We start from the raw sequence: 20,606 nt of genomic DNA on the forward strand, positions 1-20,606 counted from the left end.
TATATAGGTTAGGTACCTATTTGTCGAGACCGAAAATATTAATATACATGTCATTAACTAATTCGGACATTTTTCGCTAATAATAAAAGTATAATGCGTAGGTGCGTAGAGTGCACATTGAAAGTTTGGAAGAAATCCAAAATTAATTTTTAGTATCGGAATATAAACTTTATATTATTAACAATAATATCCGATACAATTTATTTAACAATAATAACGCCGTATTTTTAACAATAATATCCGATACCATTTTTTTTAGTATACTTCATGCCAAGGTGAAACTAACAATTGAGTTGACAAAGAGAAAAAGAAACCTACTCACATGAATGGATATGGTTTTCATAAAGTTTAATTTTATATTGAATCAAAAATAATGCAAAAATCCATGAGTGTTATTTAATGAAAGTTGTGTGTGAAGCAATGAATAGGTATTTATTTAGTCAAGTGGTACTGGTAATAGGCTGACTCACGCATATTATTGTCACATTCATACACCGCATTTTGGTCGTTGATTTGCGAACGCCCGAATTAGCAGAGAATGACGCCATGCTCTCGCTCGATACAAGTGTTTTCTTATATTCTGATTAGGCACTAATCAAATTAGTAAAAAAAATTGCGAGGCATTTTTATTCGTCTTTAATATACCTAGATATGTTTTAATTTTGTTTAGGTAAACAAAGTTTCCACATAACTTCAATTTCTGATTAAGATCCAAATCAAGATATTTAAGTAAATCAGTATTCAGAATGGTATGGTTAAATATTAATATAGGGGATTTGTACAAATATACTAACTGGATTTAATTATATGAAAAACTTATATTTGTTGATGCGTACTACTTATTTAAACAAATTTATATACTACATGTAAGTTTTTTTTTCAGCTTCGACTTCGCGTCACCTTTCGTTCGTCATAAAAAGATGGCTGATAATGCTGACATGTTTTCCATCCCATTTTTATAATTTTATTTATGTCTGTACGACATGAAGGTCGGAATCTCTCCCCGGATAGTTTTCCCGTATTTTTGGTAAGTAAATCTCTCTCATAACATTTGAACATGTTCCCGGTTACTTTTGCGGCTATGTCGCCTCGAAGCTCGGGTTCCACTAAAATATAGTAAAAACTTAAAATCTTGAAAGCTATAGTTTTATGACCGACAGCCTGCCTGCCGTCGTCCCTTCTTTAGAAATAGATAAACTCGTAAAGCCATTTATAACCCTAAACGTCATTATATTTAAACACGCTAAACTCAAACTTCAAGTCAGACAGGAAAAATCAATTTTATCGAAGGTTATATCGATTTATAGAAATTATATGACTCATAATTGTATCTCCCAAAATCAATCGAGCGAAACTCTAAACCAAATAAACAAATTATAACAACATAATTCTTTATTTTTAGGTAATACTCCCACTTGATGGTTGGCTGCCAAGGTTTGTTTTTTAAGTTATTTTTTATTGATTCGCATGCTTTTTCTTACGACTAATTTGACACAATTCAAAGTTTAGATTATCTAAGTACATAAAACCTAATTGGATTGAGGTGGGTGAGGCTGGTCTCTGCAGTGAGTCGGTGGGCCGGCATAGCGATCAAGCTGCCTAGCCAGCCGATGACCTGGTTCCGAGGGAAGCCCGAGTGAGGTGGGGCGGGGAGGGGCGTTACTTCGTAGTCAGGCTCGAATCATGACGTGACGACGACGCTATGTTAGCGAGTTGTCTTATATCCTGTTTTCTTTTATTCATTGATAAAGAGGTATTGCTAACTAAGTACTGATTTGAGAAACATAATAATTACCTAATTTTATGGTATCAGTTAAGGCTAATTACATATTAAAACGGAAATTATAATATATTATTAGAACCTACTTAATGTTGATGAAATAATAATAATAGCATAAGTACCTACCTATAGCTACTACCTTTAAGTGTTGTGTTCATTTCGATAGTTAAAGCTCGCCTCGCTCCAAGACGGGTTTCCCGCCCACGCGACATCATGGCGCCCGTCCGGACCGGCCAACACATTTACTCAATAGCTACGTTGCCAAACACGTCGATGGCAGCCGATAAATATTATTTGGAATCTGAACCTTGCCAGTTAAAATAAAATAATGTCAAATCAATTCAGTCTAAACCTAACCGCGATCGACAGGTGGATGTGGAAAGAGAAGTTTTGTTTCTTCAATTTTGAAAACATGCATAAATAAAATAAACTTATTTTTACGATAGGAGGGATATTAAGTAAAGGTTTTAAACGAGAACAAGTTATCAATTATCATGGTGCAAATTGATCTACCAACTATGTATTTTAGACTAGATAGTGATCATGCAGAAGACCAAGTAACAGACGTTACAGTGCCGCGTGGCTCAAGGTCGTAGCGTGACGTCGGTTCTCGGCAACAGGCGAGAACGCCAACCAAACAACGCAACAAGTGCCCCGCGCGCCCCCTCGCTCGCATACCTATCGCGAAACAGCTGTCATATTGTCATAGCATCACATAATAAGTGTGCCGTTAAAATCGGCTAAAATAATAGAAGTGTCTTTTCATTTGAGAATAAACACTGGAGGCTGTTATATATTTCGCTTGCTCCTTCACATCAGACTCCTATTATAAATCTACATATTTTACTATTTCACATTAATTTTAAAATTAAAACTTTTTAGACAGAAAGGAACAAATATATGAAGTTAAATAAGTCTAAATTTAGTCTTAGTATAATCATGTATGCAAGCAAAAATACAATGGTTTTTCATTTAGATATTTTGCTCTAAGACAAGGTTTCCAATGTATCTTAAAAGAAAAAAAATTATCGTATGCATGTAATAAAATTTTTTGGAATAGATCGAAAATCTACAAAAGCCGAGCTGGTCTGGCACGATCACGTACGAATAATGCACAATCCCGACAAAATACAAATCATAAATCAAACACAACCTAAAAAAATAAGCAATATTTTAGTGTTAGTATCCAGTTAGTATGTATACATATTACATGTCGTTTGAATAATATATTTATGTATTTATAGTGCGTATCACTTAACTTCCTGGAGCGCAATTAGCCCACTCCAAGTTAGAACAAGTTGCTCATAGCATAGCGAGCGACTGCCTCTACTATCGGCGAAACGCGTGCGTCATCACCTCCTCGTTGATAAGCGTCTACCAATTATCATTGCAAATATAATGTATTAATATATTCGTATCTGCTTGAGTATCGTGGAGTTTCCATTAAAAAATATTATCATTGCGCAGCTTAACGACTATTTAGATTAATTCTCATAATGACAGCAAGCTTATTTGTCTGTAAGTAATGTGAATAAATTCGATAAAGAGGTCTTGCTGATAACAAGTTCACGAGATAAGTTAAATATAGGAAAGTACCAACTGAATAACATAAATTATTATCGTATACATATTGCAACACACAGTATTATATGAATATAGGTACTTTCTTAGGCATAGCAATCGAGAATTATTTCATTAAGAGAGACTATATTGATGAGATAACTACGACGTTCGTTATGGCTATGAATTAGAATGTTAAATGGAAGGTGAAGCACAAAGCCAATAACCGTTCTGGTCGAACGCAACCGTTACGAAATCATTGCTGCATGAAAATTACACGAGACGTCGTAGCTTGCGCTGCCAATTAATATATTACTTACTTATGTAAGTGATATACGGGTAAAAAATACTAAGAGTAACAACTACGAATATCAACATGGATTGTAGATAGGTACCTAGTAGATATTTCGTCTAGTTGCAAACTCTAAGCTATTTAAAGAATCAGCAATAGTCATATTGTTCTTTTATGAATCGATGAATATGGTACTACAATCGCAGTGTTAAAGTCCGTACATATACTTTAAAGATACGTATAAATAGATTACGAAGAACGACCGATCCGGTTGCGGTGAAGGAGAGAGATAGATAAAACGCGACATGAATCACTACTCACAGCGAACGCAGAGTCATGGCGGCGCGCGGGTAGTGCGCGGGTGGCGCGGGGCGTACAGAGAATAGCCGAACGGAACGAAACGAACCAACGATTGCTACAAACAGTTGTACAGTCATCCCCGGCGAGGCAACTTGTATCGTTTGTTGCTTGTTGTTGTTCATATTTTCTTTCGAGATCAAAAATTAACACCTCGCAAGCAAAATAAAGGCACGGTAATACGTACGCAAGCTTCTCCAGCAGAAAAGAAAGCAACGAAACGATGTACCCGTGGAGTGTGTGACGATAATTCAGGTGTATAAGTGTGTAGATGTGTGAGTGCGGCGTGGATCGTCGCGCAATTATTAACGATGATTCACTTGTGCGCGGGTGAAATGCAGCCTATCGGACTTGTTGACATTTATTCTGTAAGCATAAACAAATGATATCGTGACAGCCTTTTTATAATGGTGGACTGATTCATACCCCTTGGTAAGATCTTATGTTCCTTTACTGGATAACAAATTATGTACATATTGATAATATCCGACTAAAGCTACCATAAAAGCGAAAGTTTGTACGGCGTAGGTAACTATATTTGATGAACAGATTTTGATTTTGGAACTTAAAATAATAACAAATTTCATTTGAGCAGAGTTCTAGAGCAAGTAATATACCTATGGAAACCAGATTTGACAACGTCATTTTCATATTTTACGTTCATGATATTTTCGTGTTAAAAATTTGGAGTATTGGTACTTAGATAGATATTATCTCTTACGGTTGTCTTTATTTATCAATACATTGTACATACATGTAAAAAAATTAAATCTTGTCAGAACAAGAAATGGAACCCCACAGGCAAATCTTAGCAGAGCAAGGTGATAACAAAATTGGGAAATTGGAGATAAAATCCTAATTACGTCATTGCGGGTTGAACTTAAAAATATCATTGATCTAAGTAAGAGCAAAATAGAGATCTATCAAAACATTAAAAATCTAGATGGCGTCGATTGTTTGCATTTCGTTTCAGTTTCATACAAAGATTTTTCGCGCATTTGTAATAGGTATTTACTATGTTATTATGATTGGATTGATAGCTTTTATTTATTACTTAAGAATGTTAGAAAACGCATTATGAGAGACAAATAATACCTAAGTAGGTACCTACCTAGTATGTATTTAAAATATAAACTCATACCTATATGTATAATGCTCAAATAACTTACAGTTGCAGTTATTATCGTAATGGTAAATTAAGTTAATCCACCGCGCTGAGAAGGAAAACATGTCTAGATTAGTTGAGTATCAGACCAATTAGTTACCGCATTGGGCTGCAGTAGGTATATAATAAAAATTATACATACCTAGATAATTAAAATGTTTTAGGACTGTTTAGGTATATTGTTCTTTAAAATTGGACGTTGATTGAGATACCTATTAAACTATAGGTTGAACATAGAAAATAGAACGAGGTTCTTTGCTTAATGTAAGTAAGCAAAGAACCTGTTTGGTAAAGGGGTGAAATGGGCGAAAAACTAAAATCACGTGTTTAAAATGGCGGGCTAATGTTAAGCTGAAAATGCTAGTTTATTTATACATTTTCCAGGAAGTTGGTTGGACCAACAAAACATTGGTAGGTTACATGATGTTTATCCAAAATAAACACCCATATAGATAGTACAACCGGTAGCCTGAGAGGTGGTGTGAATTTTATGCAATGTTGAATGTAGGCTGGCACTGGCGGCGGCGTGCTGGCGGCTAACACAGTCATCGCCAGGGCCGACTGGCTTGGCGCCAGGCCGGCGGGCGGCGGCCAACCGCCGGGATTCCTTTGTCTCATTACAACACTGACATGGTTACTTTGCCTTCTCCAATAAGTAGCATTGCGAGAAAGTGATACGGGCAACATACCTACATTCCTACTAAGTACTCAATATCTACAAGATATATAAGTAATTTATTATATCTAATTATATCTGCGAGATAGATAATGTAAAATACAGACCCTCGTTTATCGTTAGCCATCAGCGCCGGATTTAGACTTCGGGGTCCATAGGCAGAAGATGTAGTGGGGCCCTCAAATCCTTTGTGGTTAACTGTGTTAAAGACTGAATAAGTTGGTTAACATAAAATGTATTGAAAATTAACCTAGGGGTGAATAATATCGTCGAACTCTGTTTCCCTCAAAACATCACTCTCGTAACTAAGGAGAGTTAAAATATATTTACCCTCGGTCAGGGAACTTCAGAGTTTATTTTTTTGTTTCTACTGAGCCTTTAGCGACCCCCTTGTGGTGACGACCCATAGGCAACTGCCTATGTTGCCTAAGCTGAAATCCGGTGTTAGTCATAAAGGCAAATACTATTCGAAGAGGATATAAACTCGAAAATGACCTCTGCAATATAATATTATGGATGGATAGACTTCGCTTTATACACACTAAAGTAGCGTGTGTCTGTGTGCGTGCGTATTAATTTGCCGGTTCTATCTCAAAGCGGCTGGAGCGGTTAGTTTGTCTCCGGTTCTAAGAAATTGTAACGCCTTCTCGGAACGCACCAACGCAGTCGTTCACAAACGAGTGAACGCAAAGCGAGGTCGACACTGCGTTACTATAATACTTATAAGTATCTTTATAAATATTCGCCCACATATATGTATAAATTAACTGAAAACACAAAAATGTGTGAATGTGTGAACAAACAATAAAAATTAGATATTTTAGTTCCGTAATCCTTTTCACATTTCTGCAAACATATTATTAGATATAATGTACATATCAGAATCAAGAGCGATGATATATTTTTTGCTTTGCTAGCTTTAATCGCCCGACCACGACCACAATGAAATATGTTGTTACTCTTTAGCAAACGGGGATATCCTCGTCGACTGGCAGTTTGAGTCTACGTAACGGTGATGTCACACTACACACCAATAGAAATAGCAGCACATGCGCATTGCGTCATGCTCAGCTCCACTGTCGTAAGTCACAACGCTGCGAAGTATTTAACTTATGTGTTTTAGTAAATTAATGCATAAACAAACCTTTTTATTTTATATAAAAAAATAATTGCATTTAATTATTAAATAGATAATAATAAACACGATTTAGTTATTACGAGTATTGTAAGTAAAAGTGATTCTTTAGAGAAAACCTATACTTATACGTTCGTATATCTAGCTTTTGCCCGCGCCTTCGCCCGCGTTTAATTCTTGCGTCCGCATAACTTAATAATGTCAATATCTCGGGTTCTAAGCATTATTTCGAAATAAAACCAATATATACAAGATTTCATGTTAGAACATCCGCTATATAACTGAGAAAACCGCATCAAATTTCACCTAGTAGTTTTTACATTCCACGCGAACAAACATAGTCCACTTATGTATAGTTTTATTATATGCAATATGTATATATTAAAATTCCATACATGTATTAGAAAACACCACGGTTTTACTAACTTTGAATCATTGTTATTTCAGGAATAAAGAGGCAGGCACGCACCATGCCGCTCACTCAAGAAAAGCGTTTGGATAGCAACTTCTCCAATAACAATGATCAGAGTTATCTGCATAAGAAGTTTAAGAAAATGGCATCTACTATTTCGGTGTTTCCAACCAATTCTAACAAAGGAGTAGAAAACCGACAAAAAGAAACTGATATAATACAGTCTGATTGTAATGCTTCAATTACCAATGGGAGTATCGCCGCAGCTCATCCAGAGATAGAAAAAATAAAAGAGAAACGAGATAAGCTTGACCTGGATATTGAGGGCGTGGAAAAAATTGTACAAATTAGTTTTAATGATGAAAATGCTAGGTTAAGTAATGTAATTAACAATGTTCAAGTATCTGGTCAGACCAGTTTAACTGATGAATTTTCAAATAAGACTGAGCACTTTGAAAATGACTTTATGAGGGATGGTTATAGTGGAACAGTAGGTGGACGTTATGTGTGTCCCTATTGTAAATTATCTTGTGCCAAGCCTTCAGTCCTTCAGAAACATATCAGAGCTCATACTAATGAAAGACCATACCCTTGTGTACCTTGCGGTTTTGCTTTTAAAACGAAATCAAATTTATACAAACACAGGCGATCGAGAACTCATGCTTTGAGACTACAGGGTTCAGATGTTAATGTTGCTATAAATGAAGATGATTTATCAGGGGGGTCAGAAAGTGATACATCGTTGCCTCCTGCATCGTCTATATCAGACACCGGCTCTGATTCTTCTATGGCCCGACAGGAGAATGTTAAGATCAGTGAACTGTCATCTGTTGAATTGTCTGACTATGCGTCGGCAAGTGCTAATTTAGCATCTGGTGATAACATTAAGTCCAAATCAATTTATAAACCCAAGTTCAGAGTAGATTGTTATCAAGAATCCGACGACAAAAGCAAAACAAAAAAAACAATATCGCCAAATGCAGAATTTCTTACGGAACATATCTCAAAAATTATATCAGATAATGAAGCGATAGTTGATGTCATCGATACCCCTTTACAAAAAAAATATGGAAAAATAAAACAGATAGCTGAAAGCAAGCAGTTTTTAAGTGATTGTTTGGATATAAAACAAGAATCGACTCCGCTAAATCTTACCAAAAATAGCAATGAAATGGAAAGTTCATTCAGAAAAAGGTCACATTCAGAGAGTTTTACACAGTTGGATCTTCAAAAGCACCCATTAAATCCAGAAGGATCTATTATAAAAGATCTCCTTCTTAAAACAAAGTCTAATTGCTTGACTTCCATATCAGGCGAATTAATAGATGGGCTGGGACCATTATTTATTTGCCCGCTTTGCCAAATAGTTTACAGAAGTGCTGATAATTTGGAAATTCATAGGTTATATTACTGTAAAGGTAACCCTAATAATACGCAAAACATTTCTCAAAAAGATTTGAAGATTGTAAGACCTGATAACGTTTTTGTAAGGAGTAATTCTATTAATGTCAGACTACCTGAAGCTCCTTTGAATTCTGTAACGAAATCATTGCCTTTACGGAACAAGCCGGATAATCTTGTGATAGCTAAAACGGAGCCAAATGAAGTGGTAGCTCCTTTGCCGTCACCAGGGCCTTTACTTGGAAATACTAGACTTGTCGATACAAGGACTCCAGATTACACAAGAAAAACAGAAAGTTTGAAAATTAAAACTACACACAGTCCTAAACGTAGAATTGAGAGTAGATCTGACACATATAGTCCCAGATTGATTGAAAATATTTCACCTAGGACTGATTTATATTCTCAACCAAAGATTCGTTGCGTAGATGGTAATTCAATAGTATCACGCTCTTTGGATGATATGTCTCATCACATGCGAACTAATTCTACATCTCTTCAAATGTTTGGTGGAGAAGTAAAAATTGTTGATCATTCGGGCGGAACAACTACTTTGCGTATAGAACCGAGTAAAAACCAATTATCTCCTATTTTAGTACAACAAAATCTTTCCCCATCAAAACTTGCCAGTGATACAGAACCAAGCAGTATCGTTGTCAGATCAGGATTACACTCGGGAGGGACTATGGTACACAATCCTCCAACACCTAAAGAAGTTATTAGTGCGCCACAAACACCAAGAATCATAATATCTACGGCTTCAGGAAATTTTCCTAAAATGCGTGATATGACACATTTTCAATTTCCACCATTGAGTGCTATCACAGCATATAATCCATTAACGCTACCACCATTGAGTCCCACATCATCACCAAATGGGGCTACTACAATTTTTCATGGAGGAAAATTAATCCCTCATGTACCTGGTATACCCGGACCTAATACACCAGGAATATTCGTGGAAAATACTATTTCACAAATGAAACATGTGGATATCAATAACAGCAGTACAAAAGATATTCAGGACAAATCTGTAAACGTTTCGTCATTAAAAGGAAATTTAAAATATGATTCATCAAGAAACACTAGAAGTCCTGTTAAACGATTAGTTTCTCATTCAGAGTGTACTTCTTCAAAAAATATTCAAAATAGTTTAAATGAAACCCCAATGTATTTATCTGCATTACCTATAATTAAAGTAAAAAATGTAGATGAGCCATATCTTAATACAAAATCAGTAAACAATAATAAACCAATACTGTCCAGGCAAGATGGATCACTGAAAAGGAATGCACCAGAAACTTTACCAAGATCTCCACTATTAAAAGAACATACCGATTATCCACCAAATAAACTAAAAATTAGAGACATCATTACTTTAAATATAGCTGGAAAATCGGGAGAAAATAAATCAGATGAAGTAAAGAATTTTAATTTCGAAAACTTAATAACCAAGGTTGAAATATTTAATAAACAAATTCCAAGTTCGGCTGATGTGCAAAAAAATATAAACGTTAACGAGACGAATTTTGCTGATGTGTCAAATGAAAGGTCTGAAACATTATACTTTCAAAAGAACATTACTTCAAAAGCATCTGCTGAAGAGAGAAAACCTAAATTCCTACGACCTTCCACTTTACCGTTGAAACCTGGCACATTCACACCTAAAAGGCACCATGGCATAACACCTAACGCAAACACTATGCCGTTGGTGTCACCAGAAACTCCGAGGCCTGCTAAAGCTTACGGACAGCTTTATTTGAATGGAAACGCCTATACGTACTTGGGTTTGAAGTGTTCTACAAAAGTTTTCTATTGCACTATCAACCGTCCGCAGCCTACATACGTTCCTAATCAACATTTCTTATCAATGTATAGCAATTGGCAGGTAATTAAACAATTCTGGCAATGTTTAAACTTTTACTATATGAGTGTGACGTTATTTTTTATTAATATGTAACTTAATTTACAGTTACTATCTGAATTGACGCCAGATCCTCTGGGATTGTCCACTTCCACTGCCATGTCTCTTTATGACTCGCGACATCGTCCGCAAAGTATATCTGTGGCTGTTATCAAACAAGATCTCATATTGACTCATTCATCGAAGTGGAATAAAAATTTAAAAGAAATTAAACAGGTGAGTGTTACTCCATCTTTTTTTGTAAACAATTTTACCATAAAATATTGTTGGCTTGTATATAAATGAAATGGTAACTGTAGGTATTTAGTATATTTATTGTAATAAGCAGATTTAGCAACAATTTATTTTACCTGTAAAACATCTAGAATCAATTATGTTTTTGTTAAAGTATAAAACGTATCAAAATTCGTAGCTTTAAATATCCAAGCGTATTTGTACATACATACTAAAAGTAGGTTCAGATAAATTTATATTATACACGTTAAAACTAAAGGTGAAGAAAAATAGCATGTATTTTATAGTATAAGTTACAAGCTTTTGTAGGCGAAGCCGCGGCTTCGCCTGCGCTTATTTCATGCGTCCGCCCATAACTTATTATTGTCAATATCTCTGGTTCTAAGACCTACCGCGATTTAAGTTAGACCACCCGCAATTCAACTGTAAAACTGCATAAAATTAAATCCAGTAGTTATTGCGTGATGCGCGAACAAACATACAGACAGACAATAATTGTAAAAAAAAATGTTTTGGCTTCTATTAGTACCATAAAGACCCATTATTATTTTTTTCGACATAGCCTTAAATTTAAAATTGTATCATGTATATGTATAGATTTTACATAGTTCCTCGTATTTTACAGACACCTACACTAGCGGATACGAAAAAACATGATGAGAACAAGCGGCAAATGCTAGACTCTGCAGCAATGCCGAAAAAAGAATTAGCTGGTGGATTTGAAAGTAATGAAGAATATACATATGTACGAGGCCGCGGCAGAGGGAGATACGTCTGCTCTGAATGTGGTATTCGTTGCAAGAAACCTTCAATGTTAAAGAAACATATTCGTACTCATACAGATGTGCGACCATACACGTGTACTCATTGCGCTTTTAGGTTTGTAATACATATATATCTTTATTTTTATACATTTCCTGCTTCTTCATACTTTTCTATAATTTTTGTAGTTATAACAAATATGAACAATGCTAAATGTCTAACCTTAAAGTTAAAGCATACTTTTAGTAAGTATGTTTTGTCTCTTTCTGTAAATTCCAAATAATATAAAGTGAGATAGTAATAAAACTTTTATTTTTTGGCTTTCTCTCCCTAGATTAAATTTAATGCAGTAAAATATTTTCGTAATGTAACTCATTTCTGTGGCATGTTTCACTTATTAGTAAGTAATGAAATTACAAATTGAGTTATTGTTTAATAATGAGAATTCTTCCGATCACCGTTACAGTTTCAAAACTAAAGGAAATTTGACGAAACACATGAAGAGTAAAGCGCATTACAAAAAATGTTGCGAGTTGGGTATAAATCCAAACGAAGACAACGATGGTGATTGTGGAGAAATGGCCCAATGTTCAGGCGAAACTGATGAAGACACAGAATCTGAGGGAGACGAAGGGAACGAAGGAGAAACTGAATCTAGCGGTAAGATAATCACATTTATTTAGTTTGCGGACTTATTCGTACATTGCCCATAAAAAGATAACAAACAAATAATTACACATCATGATCAGCCTGACCCAATTCACGCCCACGCCGCCTTCTATATAGATAGATTTGCATAGGAAAATCCTACTAATATTATACATGCGAAAGTTTGTGAGTATTTATGTGTGTATGTATTTTTCACGCAAAATCTACTGGACGGAATGGTACAAAATTTGGTACACGGGTAGAATATAACCTGGAATAACACATAGGGTACTTTTTATCCCGAAATTCCCACAGGAAGCCCCGGGATGCAGCTAGTACTTTATAAATTGACTAGCTTTAGCCCGCGGCTTCGCCCGCCTGAAATAACTTCAACAATTATGAAGAGTATGTTTACCAATTTTCAGCTTTTTATCTTGAAAATTGTATTAAGTCCCATACAATCTTTCACCAACCTTTTGACGGGGTTGAGGTTTAATTTTCAGAAAAATCGGAAACACTTATTCATTAATTTGTTGTATACAATTAAAATCCAATTTTTCAAGTCACTAACTTCAACTGTGTAGAACTTTCATGTAAACGTTTTTCACCCCTTTAGGGGTAGAATTTCCAAAAATCCTTACTTAGTGCTCACCTACACTCCCCAGGGAATTTACATGACAAATTTCAGCTTCCTACGCCCAGTAGTTTCGGCTGTACGTTGTCTGTCAGTTAGTCACTCAGTAACGGAAGAGTTTTATATATATTGATATATGATATAATCATATTAGTACGTCCTGGAGTACAATCCAATCATAAGAACATTATATTTGTTAATATCGATTTCATAATGTATGCTTCATTAGTAAAAAAGTTATAGTTATAACCAAAGTTATTTGTAATATGGGTGCATAAATAACTTCAGAAAAAATTAACCTTTTATTTTTATCAGAATAGATTTGCCTCCAATTCTTATTGGTTTAGTTATAATTATGTTTGTTTTTTAGATACCGAGGCTTGCAAGTCACGACTACCGGAACATGAAGCAGCACATTGTTTATTGTCGTTGGGAGGGTCACGTCCTACGACGACTACAACTCCTGGATTGATAACTAGTGCACGACCTTCAACCTATCCGTACACACCAGTAGGATCAGAAAACATATCTTTAGAGATTACGCAAGAAAAACTTGTTATCGCTAGCGGCGTATCTTTGGATTCTAGTGTGGATATTGATAATGAACCAATGGATCTCAGCAAAAATGATGTGAAACCATATCCAAATATTCCCGAAATACCCACAGCCCGAGAGTCCAGTGTTCTAGCATCTTTGGCTTCAAACACCGCTAAACTTCCGCAACATCAGACTCAGTGGACAAATGGAGAGCCTATGTTACATACATATCTGACCGAACGAGCACTTTTGGACACCAAAATAAAACAAAGCCAACTCACATCCAATTTATCAAAATTAAGAAAAGTTGAATTGGAAAAAACGGTTTTTGCCGAAAATAATAGCACATCTGAAACTAACACTAAAATGGCACTTCCGATTACTGACATATCTTCAAAAAATAAGAACAGTGTGCAAGTGACTGAATGTGACAAATCAACAAGTTTTACGGTTACGTCTATAGAAGAAAGTAAAGTGAGAGATTCTCCACTGTCTGGTAATTTACCAGCCGAAACAAAAAGGATACGAACACCAAGTCAAACCAATTCCGAAAATGCAAAGTATGTTGTGTCAGAGTATTTGAAACAAGCTAGACTAAATATTGATCTGATGAAAACACAAGACGATAGTCATATGGATAATACAATCGATGATGGTAATAACATAAAAGATAAAACTGAAGAAACCATTCAGGTAGATGATGTAAGCACAGACTCGGAAACCGTTAAATTACCTTTAGATCATGATCCTATCGCAAGGAAAGTTGTTATTGGTGTTGGGGGCGTCGCTTTTAAAGTGAGTAAAGGAAAGGAATTTGAAAATGTGTCCTCTTTTTCGCCTGGGCGACTTATGGAAGACGGACGAAGAGTATGTGATTTTTGCAACAAAACTTTTACGAAACCATCACAACTCAGGTTACATCTTAATATCCATTATATGGAGAGGCCTTTCCGTTGCAGCGTTTGTGCCGTTAGTTTTAGAACGAGAGGACATCTTCAAAAACACGAACGCTCAGGTTCTCATCACAATAAAGTATCCATGACTTCGACTTTTGGGGCGGCAACGTCTTTTAATCCTCGCCCCTTCCGATGTTCCGATTGCAATATTGCGTTTAGAATTCATGGACATTTAGCGAAACACCTTAGAAGCAAAATGCATGTAATGCGGCTCGAGTGTTTGTTTAAACTGCCATTTGGGACATTTACTGAAATCGAACGTGCCGGCGTTAGTTTAACAGATATCGATACAACGGACTGTGCAAGTTCTCTTGCCAGTTTACAGTCGCTTGCTCAGAAACTTCACGAAAAAGATCCCACCAAATTGGAGTTTCCAGAAGGCAGTAATGTTGTCGCATCGACAGCTACGGCTGGCAAGGACTCTTCTGAAGACGAAGATGCCGGTTCGGAGAAAATGTTTTATGACGGTGAAAGAGATAGTGAGATAAAGACTAACGAAAGTAACGAAGGACTAAACGTAGAAACAAGAGTTAATTATAGTGCCACAGATAATTAGTGCCAAAATTATTATAAGTAGGATATTTTAATGTGCAATTTTGTTTTGTTATTAATTTAAGATGTAATTATTCATACTGGGGTTTGACTCGGACGTGTAAAAACAAAATGGATGCGCTTTAATTATATACATATTTAAAATTTAGTTACAAAGTGTCTTGTAAATATTTGAAATCATTATAATTTTAATGTTGTTACAATTGCTTCCAACATAAGGCTTACGATTTATGATACGATATTTGTTATTCTAAATAAGAAATGTTAAAGTTCCGAACTTCAAAAATTGTGAAGTTTAAATTCTTAATGTGGTCCAGGTTTAGGTAACGCTTAAAATATCAATGAAACATATTACAAAATCTTGAGATGTAGTCAAGTATATCTTGGTAATGACCATTACTACTTTTTGTATGTATTTTTATAAAATATATTCCACGATGTATTTACACTGTGTAACATCTACTTCCAAAATCCCTATCTTAAAAACGATTGGCATATCAACTTCCATAAACGATATTTTAGATGAATGTATATATAAAATCTTCGAAGAGTCTTCCATATCAAAATAGTACTTGAGCTAGATATTTGTCTTTCAAACTCTTCATTTGGGTGAATATTTGACGAGTGTATATGTATGTCAGTTTTCAATCATAATAAAACCCACTAAATATTACACTGTAAATTTTCCAAATGCCATCATATCCTTACTACAAAGTAATTATCATGATATTTTAAAACCTCGATTTATATCATAACCTACGATACAAATCGTTGGAAATAAAATATAGACTTTTGCCATTACGTATTGGTTAGTATATATTTTATGTTGTACTGGTAAATCTTGTGATTATTGCCATATCAATAACTTTCCTAAGTGAAGTAAATTTCATTTTTTTATTTACTTATTAGAATACCGGATTTTGCCGGACGATTTACTTGAACTACACAGCTTTTAGTGAAAGTACACAACAAAATATTTGATCATAATAGTATCCACTATAAAAGAATGCTACGTTGATGTCATTAAATGTTCGTAGTTTTAAGTGGTGGCCAATAAAATACTTTTTAGAGTGTAGACGACATTTTAGAGATGAATCGTTATTTAATCTATAAATACTGGATAAGCTAAAATATTAATATTAAGATAAAAAAATGGTAAGTTAATTTAGTGGCTCTTAGTCATTATTACATTTAGTAGCTAAGGGTCCTAAAACGCAATCCTTTTACTTTACAAAGTAAATGATGCAGCCATGTATGTTATTACAAGTAGGTAAATATTTTGGAACAATTTATATCTAAATGTACACTAAGATTACATTTATAGGTCTCAGATCATGATAGTTGTCAAAGTTGTAGGAAAACCTAATTGAAAGTAAACAATTCTACTTTGCATAAGTGTAGAGGTACATATTTAAAAGAAATTCTAAACCTTATATACAGTAACTGATTTTATTGATTTTATAAAATTTTCGAATTTATATTTCAAACTTACATGCATGAGTCTTTAATGACATTGTGAACAAAATACAAAATGATTCTAATAAGTTGTATTGATTGGTACAAAGTAATTTCCATAAAAAATTTATATATAAATGTATATACTTAGTTTCACACTCAAAAAGGAATTTATGTTTTTTTAAATAAAAAACAAAAACAAAGTATAATAGTTTGGAGCTGTGGTTTGGCCTAAGTGAATGTCGTCTATCACATATCATTTAATTGTTCAGTAAAGTAAATTTTGATTATAAGACCGATTAGTAGATTTTTCAAGATTTTTAATTGCAATGATATTATGTTTGAAAGGCTCGACCGCAAATTTGCATGGAATTTTAAAGTGCACATGACACGCGCGTATACACGCATGCGTTACAATTCCATAAGATTGCAGGGCACATAAGCGCCATAACCCACATTTAGTGTTTCATTTAATACTTGTTTGCTTCGAGTTAGCCACTACCGCGCCGCGCCGCAACCCGCACGGGCCACCCGAAGCTGTGGGCGATCGCCACTGAAGATATACATTAAAGAACATGACTGTACAGCATAAAAGAGACTTCGATCAAATTCGATTTAGTCAGTTGGCGATTATCGTTATAGAGATCTAGTCTAATAGTCTATTCAGTCTATTTGTCTACCGAGTCCTAGTCGTAAAGTTTACCCGCCCAGCGCCGAGGTGAGGCGCGGTGAGGCGCGCCAACTCGAAGCGACCACGTAGTAAGAGCATTTAAAAATTCTGGGCTACATAATATCCTGTAATTCGTTTTACCTGAGAAAACATTTATTTGACAACATTCCGTATGTCTATTTACAAGCTGAAAAACACAACCCTCGTTAAAATTTCCATCACAACCTTCTTCATATTTGGATCGGTCTCACTATTTCCATTATCCATAGCGAAGGATATGCAGTTTGGACTGAGACTGCAGATTTTAGGGTTCCGTACCTCAATGAGAAAAACCGGAACCGTTATAAGTTCACAGATATGCCTGTCTGTATATCCGACCTTCACAGCTCGATTGCTTTGAAACTGCTGAACCGATTGATTGTATTTACACACTTAAGTACACATATAAGTCTGGAACTCAAAAACGGACTAGTATTTTTACCAAGAAAGTTTCGCAAAGTATTTCGTGTGACGTAATGAAAGAAGGGTATGGCAAATAACGATTCACCGGGAATAGTCATTATGATGTACTGTGTATGTATATGTATGTAAAGCGACATAAATCTCAATGAAAATAGTGAGTCCCATCCATTTATTTGATGACATAGATGGTATAGGATTCTTTATAACACATGATTAGATTTCTGAAAGCTGAACATATTTTTACATAGTTAATACTATATTGTGACATTGTCTAATTTATAGTAATTATAATCGAATCTGTTTATTATAATTTAACATTATCAAAATCATGTAAATATGTTTGCAATGAACTGAGAACCATCTCTTTTTTTTATTTGGTAAAAAAGAATGATACTGTCGCAGAATTTTCAAAATATTGACTATTACAGTGTGCTTGATAATTTCCTGAAGTTTAAGGAAAGAAACATTGATATAATGTACATTGTAAATGTAAAATCATGTGTTGTTTAGTACCTAAATAAGTTCTGTTTTAGTGGTATTAATGTGTATATAATGGATAAATGAAAGACTTGTCAAATATTTACTCATTTATTGTTTAAATATATACATTGTATGGATGGATAATAAACTAAATGTAAATTGAATCTGTAGTATTCTTCCATCATCGAGCATCAAATACAACCACTGTAGTAGGAATTAAGGAAAATTATGATTCTGATATTAAAAAATATTCATAATTGAGTGTGAGATAACCTGTTAAAATAACAACTGTTTAACATTAACAAATGGTTGGCAGTTGTTTTATCGTATCATTAATGCCAGACATGAGTATTAGCATATATATGTATATATAAACAATTTTACAGGAAGCAAGAAAGGTCACCATACCACGGCTGTTGTATCATATGGTTAGTAATGTATCTATATTTTAGAATATTTTTTATTCTAAAACACTTCACAGCACTGAAACAAGCCACAAATTATAACATAAAAATGAAGCAGTGCATCTCAATTAAAAAATAAACAAAATACCATAATTTTATTATAAGTATGGACAAGCAAACAATAATTATAAGCATAACCAAATTTACACTTACCTATGCAAGAAAAACATGCATAATTTAAACCAAACACCGGGCACTTTTATTTACCTATACATGACAAGAGGTTTCTGAAAGTCTGACTAAATATCATTCTATTGTACAATAATTGAATAACTAAGATAACTGTATATCTGTTAAAACACAACACAACATCATTATTGTGTCAAATGCCTTTAGGCAACTTGAAACTTGAATAAAATTTGATACCAGTGTTAGCAATAATACACTCAATAAGAAAAAGAACCACATTTTATTGATAAGCTGTTTCTTTAGTTTAAGTTTGTAACTAGAGGTTAAAGCTGGAGTGAGTAAGGTATATAAGGATTGTGTTGATAATATAATAGAACAGTTTAATAATGTTATTGAAACCCATTGTGTTTAAATTCTAATAGAAAAAAGGAAGTTTTTAAGTTATGTTAAACCATTTAACAAAAGTACATTTTGTAATATATCAATTTGAAAAAGGATACATCTTTTTGTCCTCTTCTTGTACATAATTCTATAGCCACATTCTCTGCACCTGATTGGGTCTTTTGGTTTTATTTCATTTTCTTTATGACATTCTGGAAAAATAAATTACAACACTCTACATATTAAACTAAAGCATATAATGTCAACACTAAACCAGACCAACCCTATCTGGGTTGGTCTGGTTTATTTTAGAGTCAAAGAGCTTTTAGTTGTTATTATTAAGAACATATTTTTGTAGATTTTAATAAAAAATTAGGAACTTCTTAAGAAGACAATGTAATTACAACAAGTCATTCCAAGTGTTGGTGGTCAAGTGGTTAAGACAGTCGGCCTCTGACTGAAAGGTCCCAAGTTCATTGCACTCATACCACATGAGCTTGTATACCAATCAGATTACGCATGTTAGTAGTTTTCAGCCTGCTTCCTGTTAAGGAAAACATTGCTAGGTAAACTGCATATTAGTTGTCAGTTTAAGTTAGTCATGTAAAAATAATTAACCACAAGAAAGGAGATCAAAAGAAGAGAAATATGAATATGAAAACGACCACAAACATACCTCCACAGACATATATCATAATCTTTGCAACGGATTGCTCTTTATTTGTATCAGCCATTGCAAAATTTTAATTGAATTGTTCAGAATTATAATTCTTTAAATGTAGCAGTTTATATTCAAGTAAGTCTTCCAAGCAAACCGATTACTTTTGTTGGAAGGTGGTAGGTACCTAGTTCAGTCTTGTTTGTATGTGGTGCTCTTCAAATTGAAGTTATTGTTGACGTTGATTGTCATGATTGTCATTGCCAAGACTGTCAGGCAGACCATAGATTTAGAACGGTTCCCTTAGAGATGTGGACCTTATAACTTACCTTAATGTGACCCTTGGCCGTTGTCAACATATATTAATTTTTACTTATACATTTATATGTTTTTCTCTTTTTTTCTACAGTGTTTTATTTTGCATTTGACGAAAATGACAAACATATTTTGCTTATTGCATATTTATGGCAACTATGGTACGTGCCGTGCCATAGTCCGCCATATTATGCGACGAGTTTAATGGTAGTTTAGCTGTCAACCGGTTTTTTTGTGTTTCTTTAGAGAAAATTGAGTATTGCGACATATTATTATGCAAAGCTCAGCGCAGATGGCGCTACTGGTACACAAACATTGCCAATGGAGGCAAAAAGCGGCAATTTTCAATATTGTTACAGATTTACGACCAAAAATACCTTCTACGCAATCGTGATGCGAGTTTAAAGGAAAAAGGAAGGATTTGGTGGATTATCCTGAAAATAATAAAATTATTTTAGGTTATGTTCTACATTAGTTGGTCAACTGTGGTCATAAACTGATATAACGAATGCTTACATAGTGAAAGAGTTAATAAAGTATTCTATAAAAAACGTTATATATGACATA

General features: G+C 34.4%; 2 protein-coding genes across 3 annotated transcripts; one reads left to right on the plus strand and one right to left on the minus strand.

Moving 5' to 3' along the window:
• The first annotated feature begins 904 nt into the window (after positions 1–904).
• Positions 905–18,256, plus strand: shn (schnurri). 2 transcript variants are annotated; one of them, XM_053763451.1, is made up of 7 exons: positions 905–1,027; positions 1,403–1,434; positions 7,413–10,666; positions 10,751–10,918; positions 11,562–11,815; positions 12,165–12,358; positions 13,351–18,256. In XM_053763451.1, the coding sequence occupies exons 2-7, from the start codon at positions 1,419–1,421 to the stop codon at positions 15,027–15,029; spliced, it is 5,565 nt and encodes a 1,854-aa protein (XP_053619426.1). In that variant the 5' UTR covers positions 905–1,027; positions 1,403–1,418; the 3' UTR covers positions 15,030–18,256. The 2 variants fall into 2 exon arrangements, with proteins under 2 accessions (XP_053619426.1, XP_064292887.1); XM_064436817.1 differs by lacking the exons at positions 905–1,027; positions 1,403–1,434 and adding an exon at positions 3,998–4,421.
• Positions 18,182–19,949, minus strand: LOC128680520 (DNA-directed RNA polymerases I, II, and III subunit RPABC4-like). Its single transcript, XM_053763735.1, has 3 exons — positions 19,743–19,949; positions 19,186–19,278; positions 18,182–18,296 (listed from the first exon to the last, which is right to left on the minus strand). The coding sequence occupies exons 1-3, from the start codon at positions 19,798–19,800 to the stop codon at positions 18,274–18,276; spliced, it is 174 nt and encodes a 57-aa protein (XP_053619710.1). The 5' UTR covers positions 19,801–19,949; the 3' UTR covers positions 18,182–18,273.
• Positions 19,950–20,606: the final 657 nt, after the last annotated feature.

The sequence above is a fragment of the Plodia interpunctella genome, chromosome 2 (genome assembly GCF_027563975.2).
Source record: "Plodia interpunctella isolate USDA-ARS_2022_Savannah chromosome 2, ilPloInte3.2, whole genome shotgun sequence".
Classification (NCBI taxonomy): Eukaryota; Metazoa; Arthropoda; class Insecta; order Lepidoptera; family Pyralidae; genus Plodia; species Plodia interpunctella.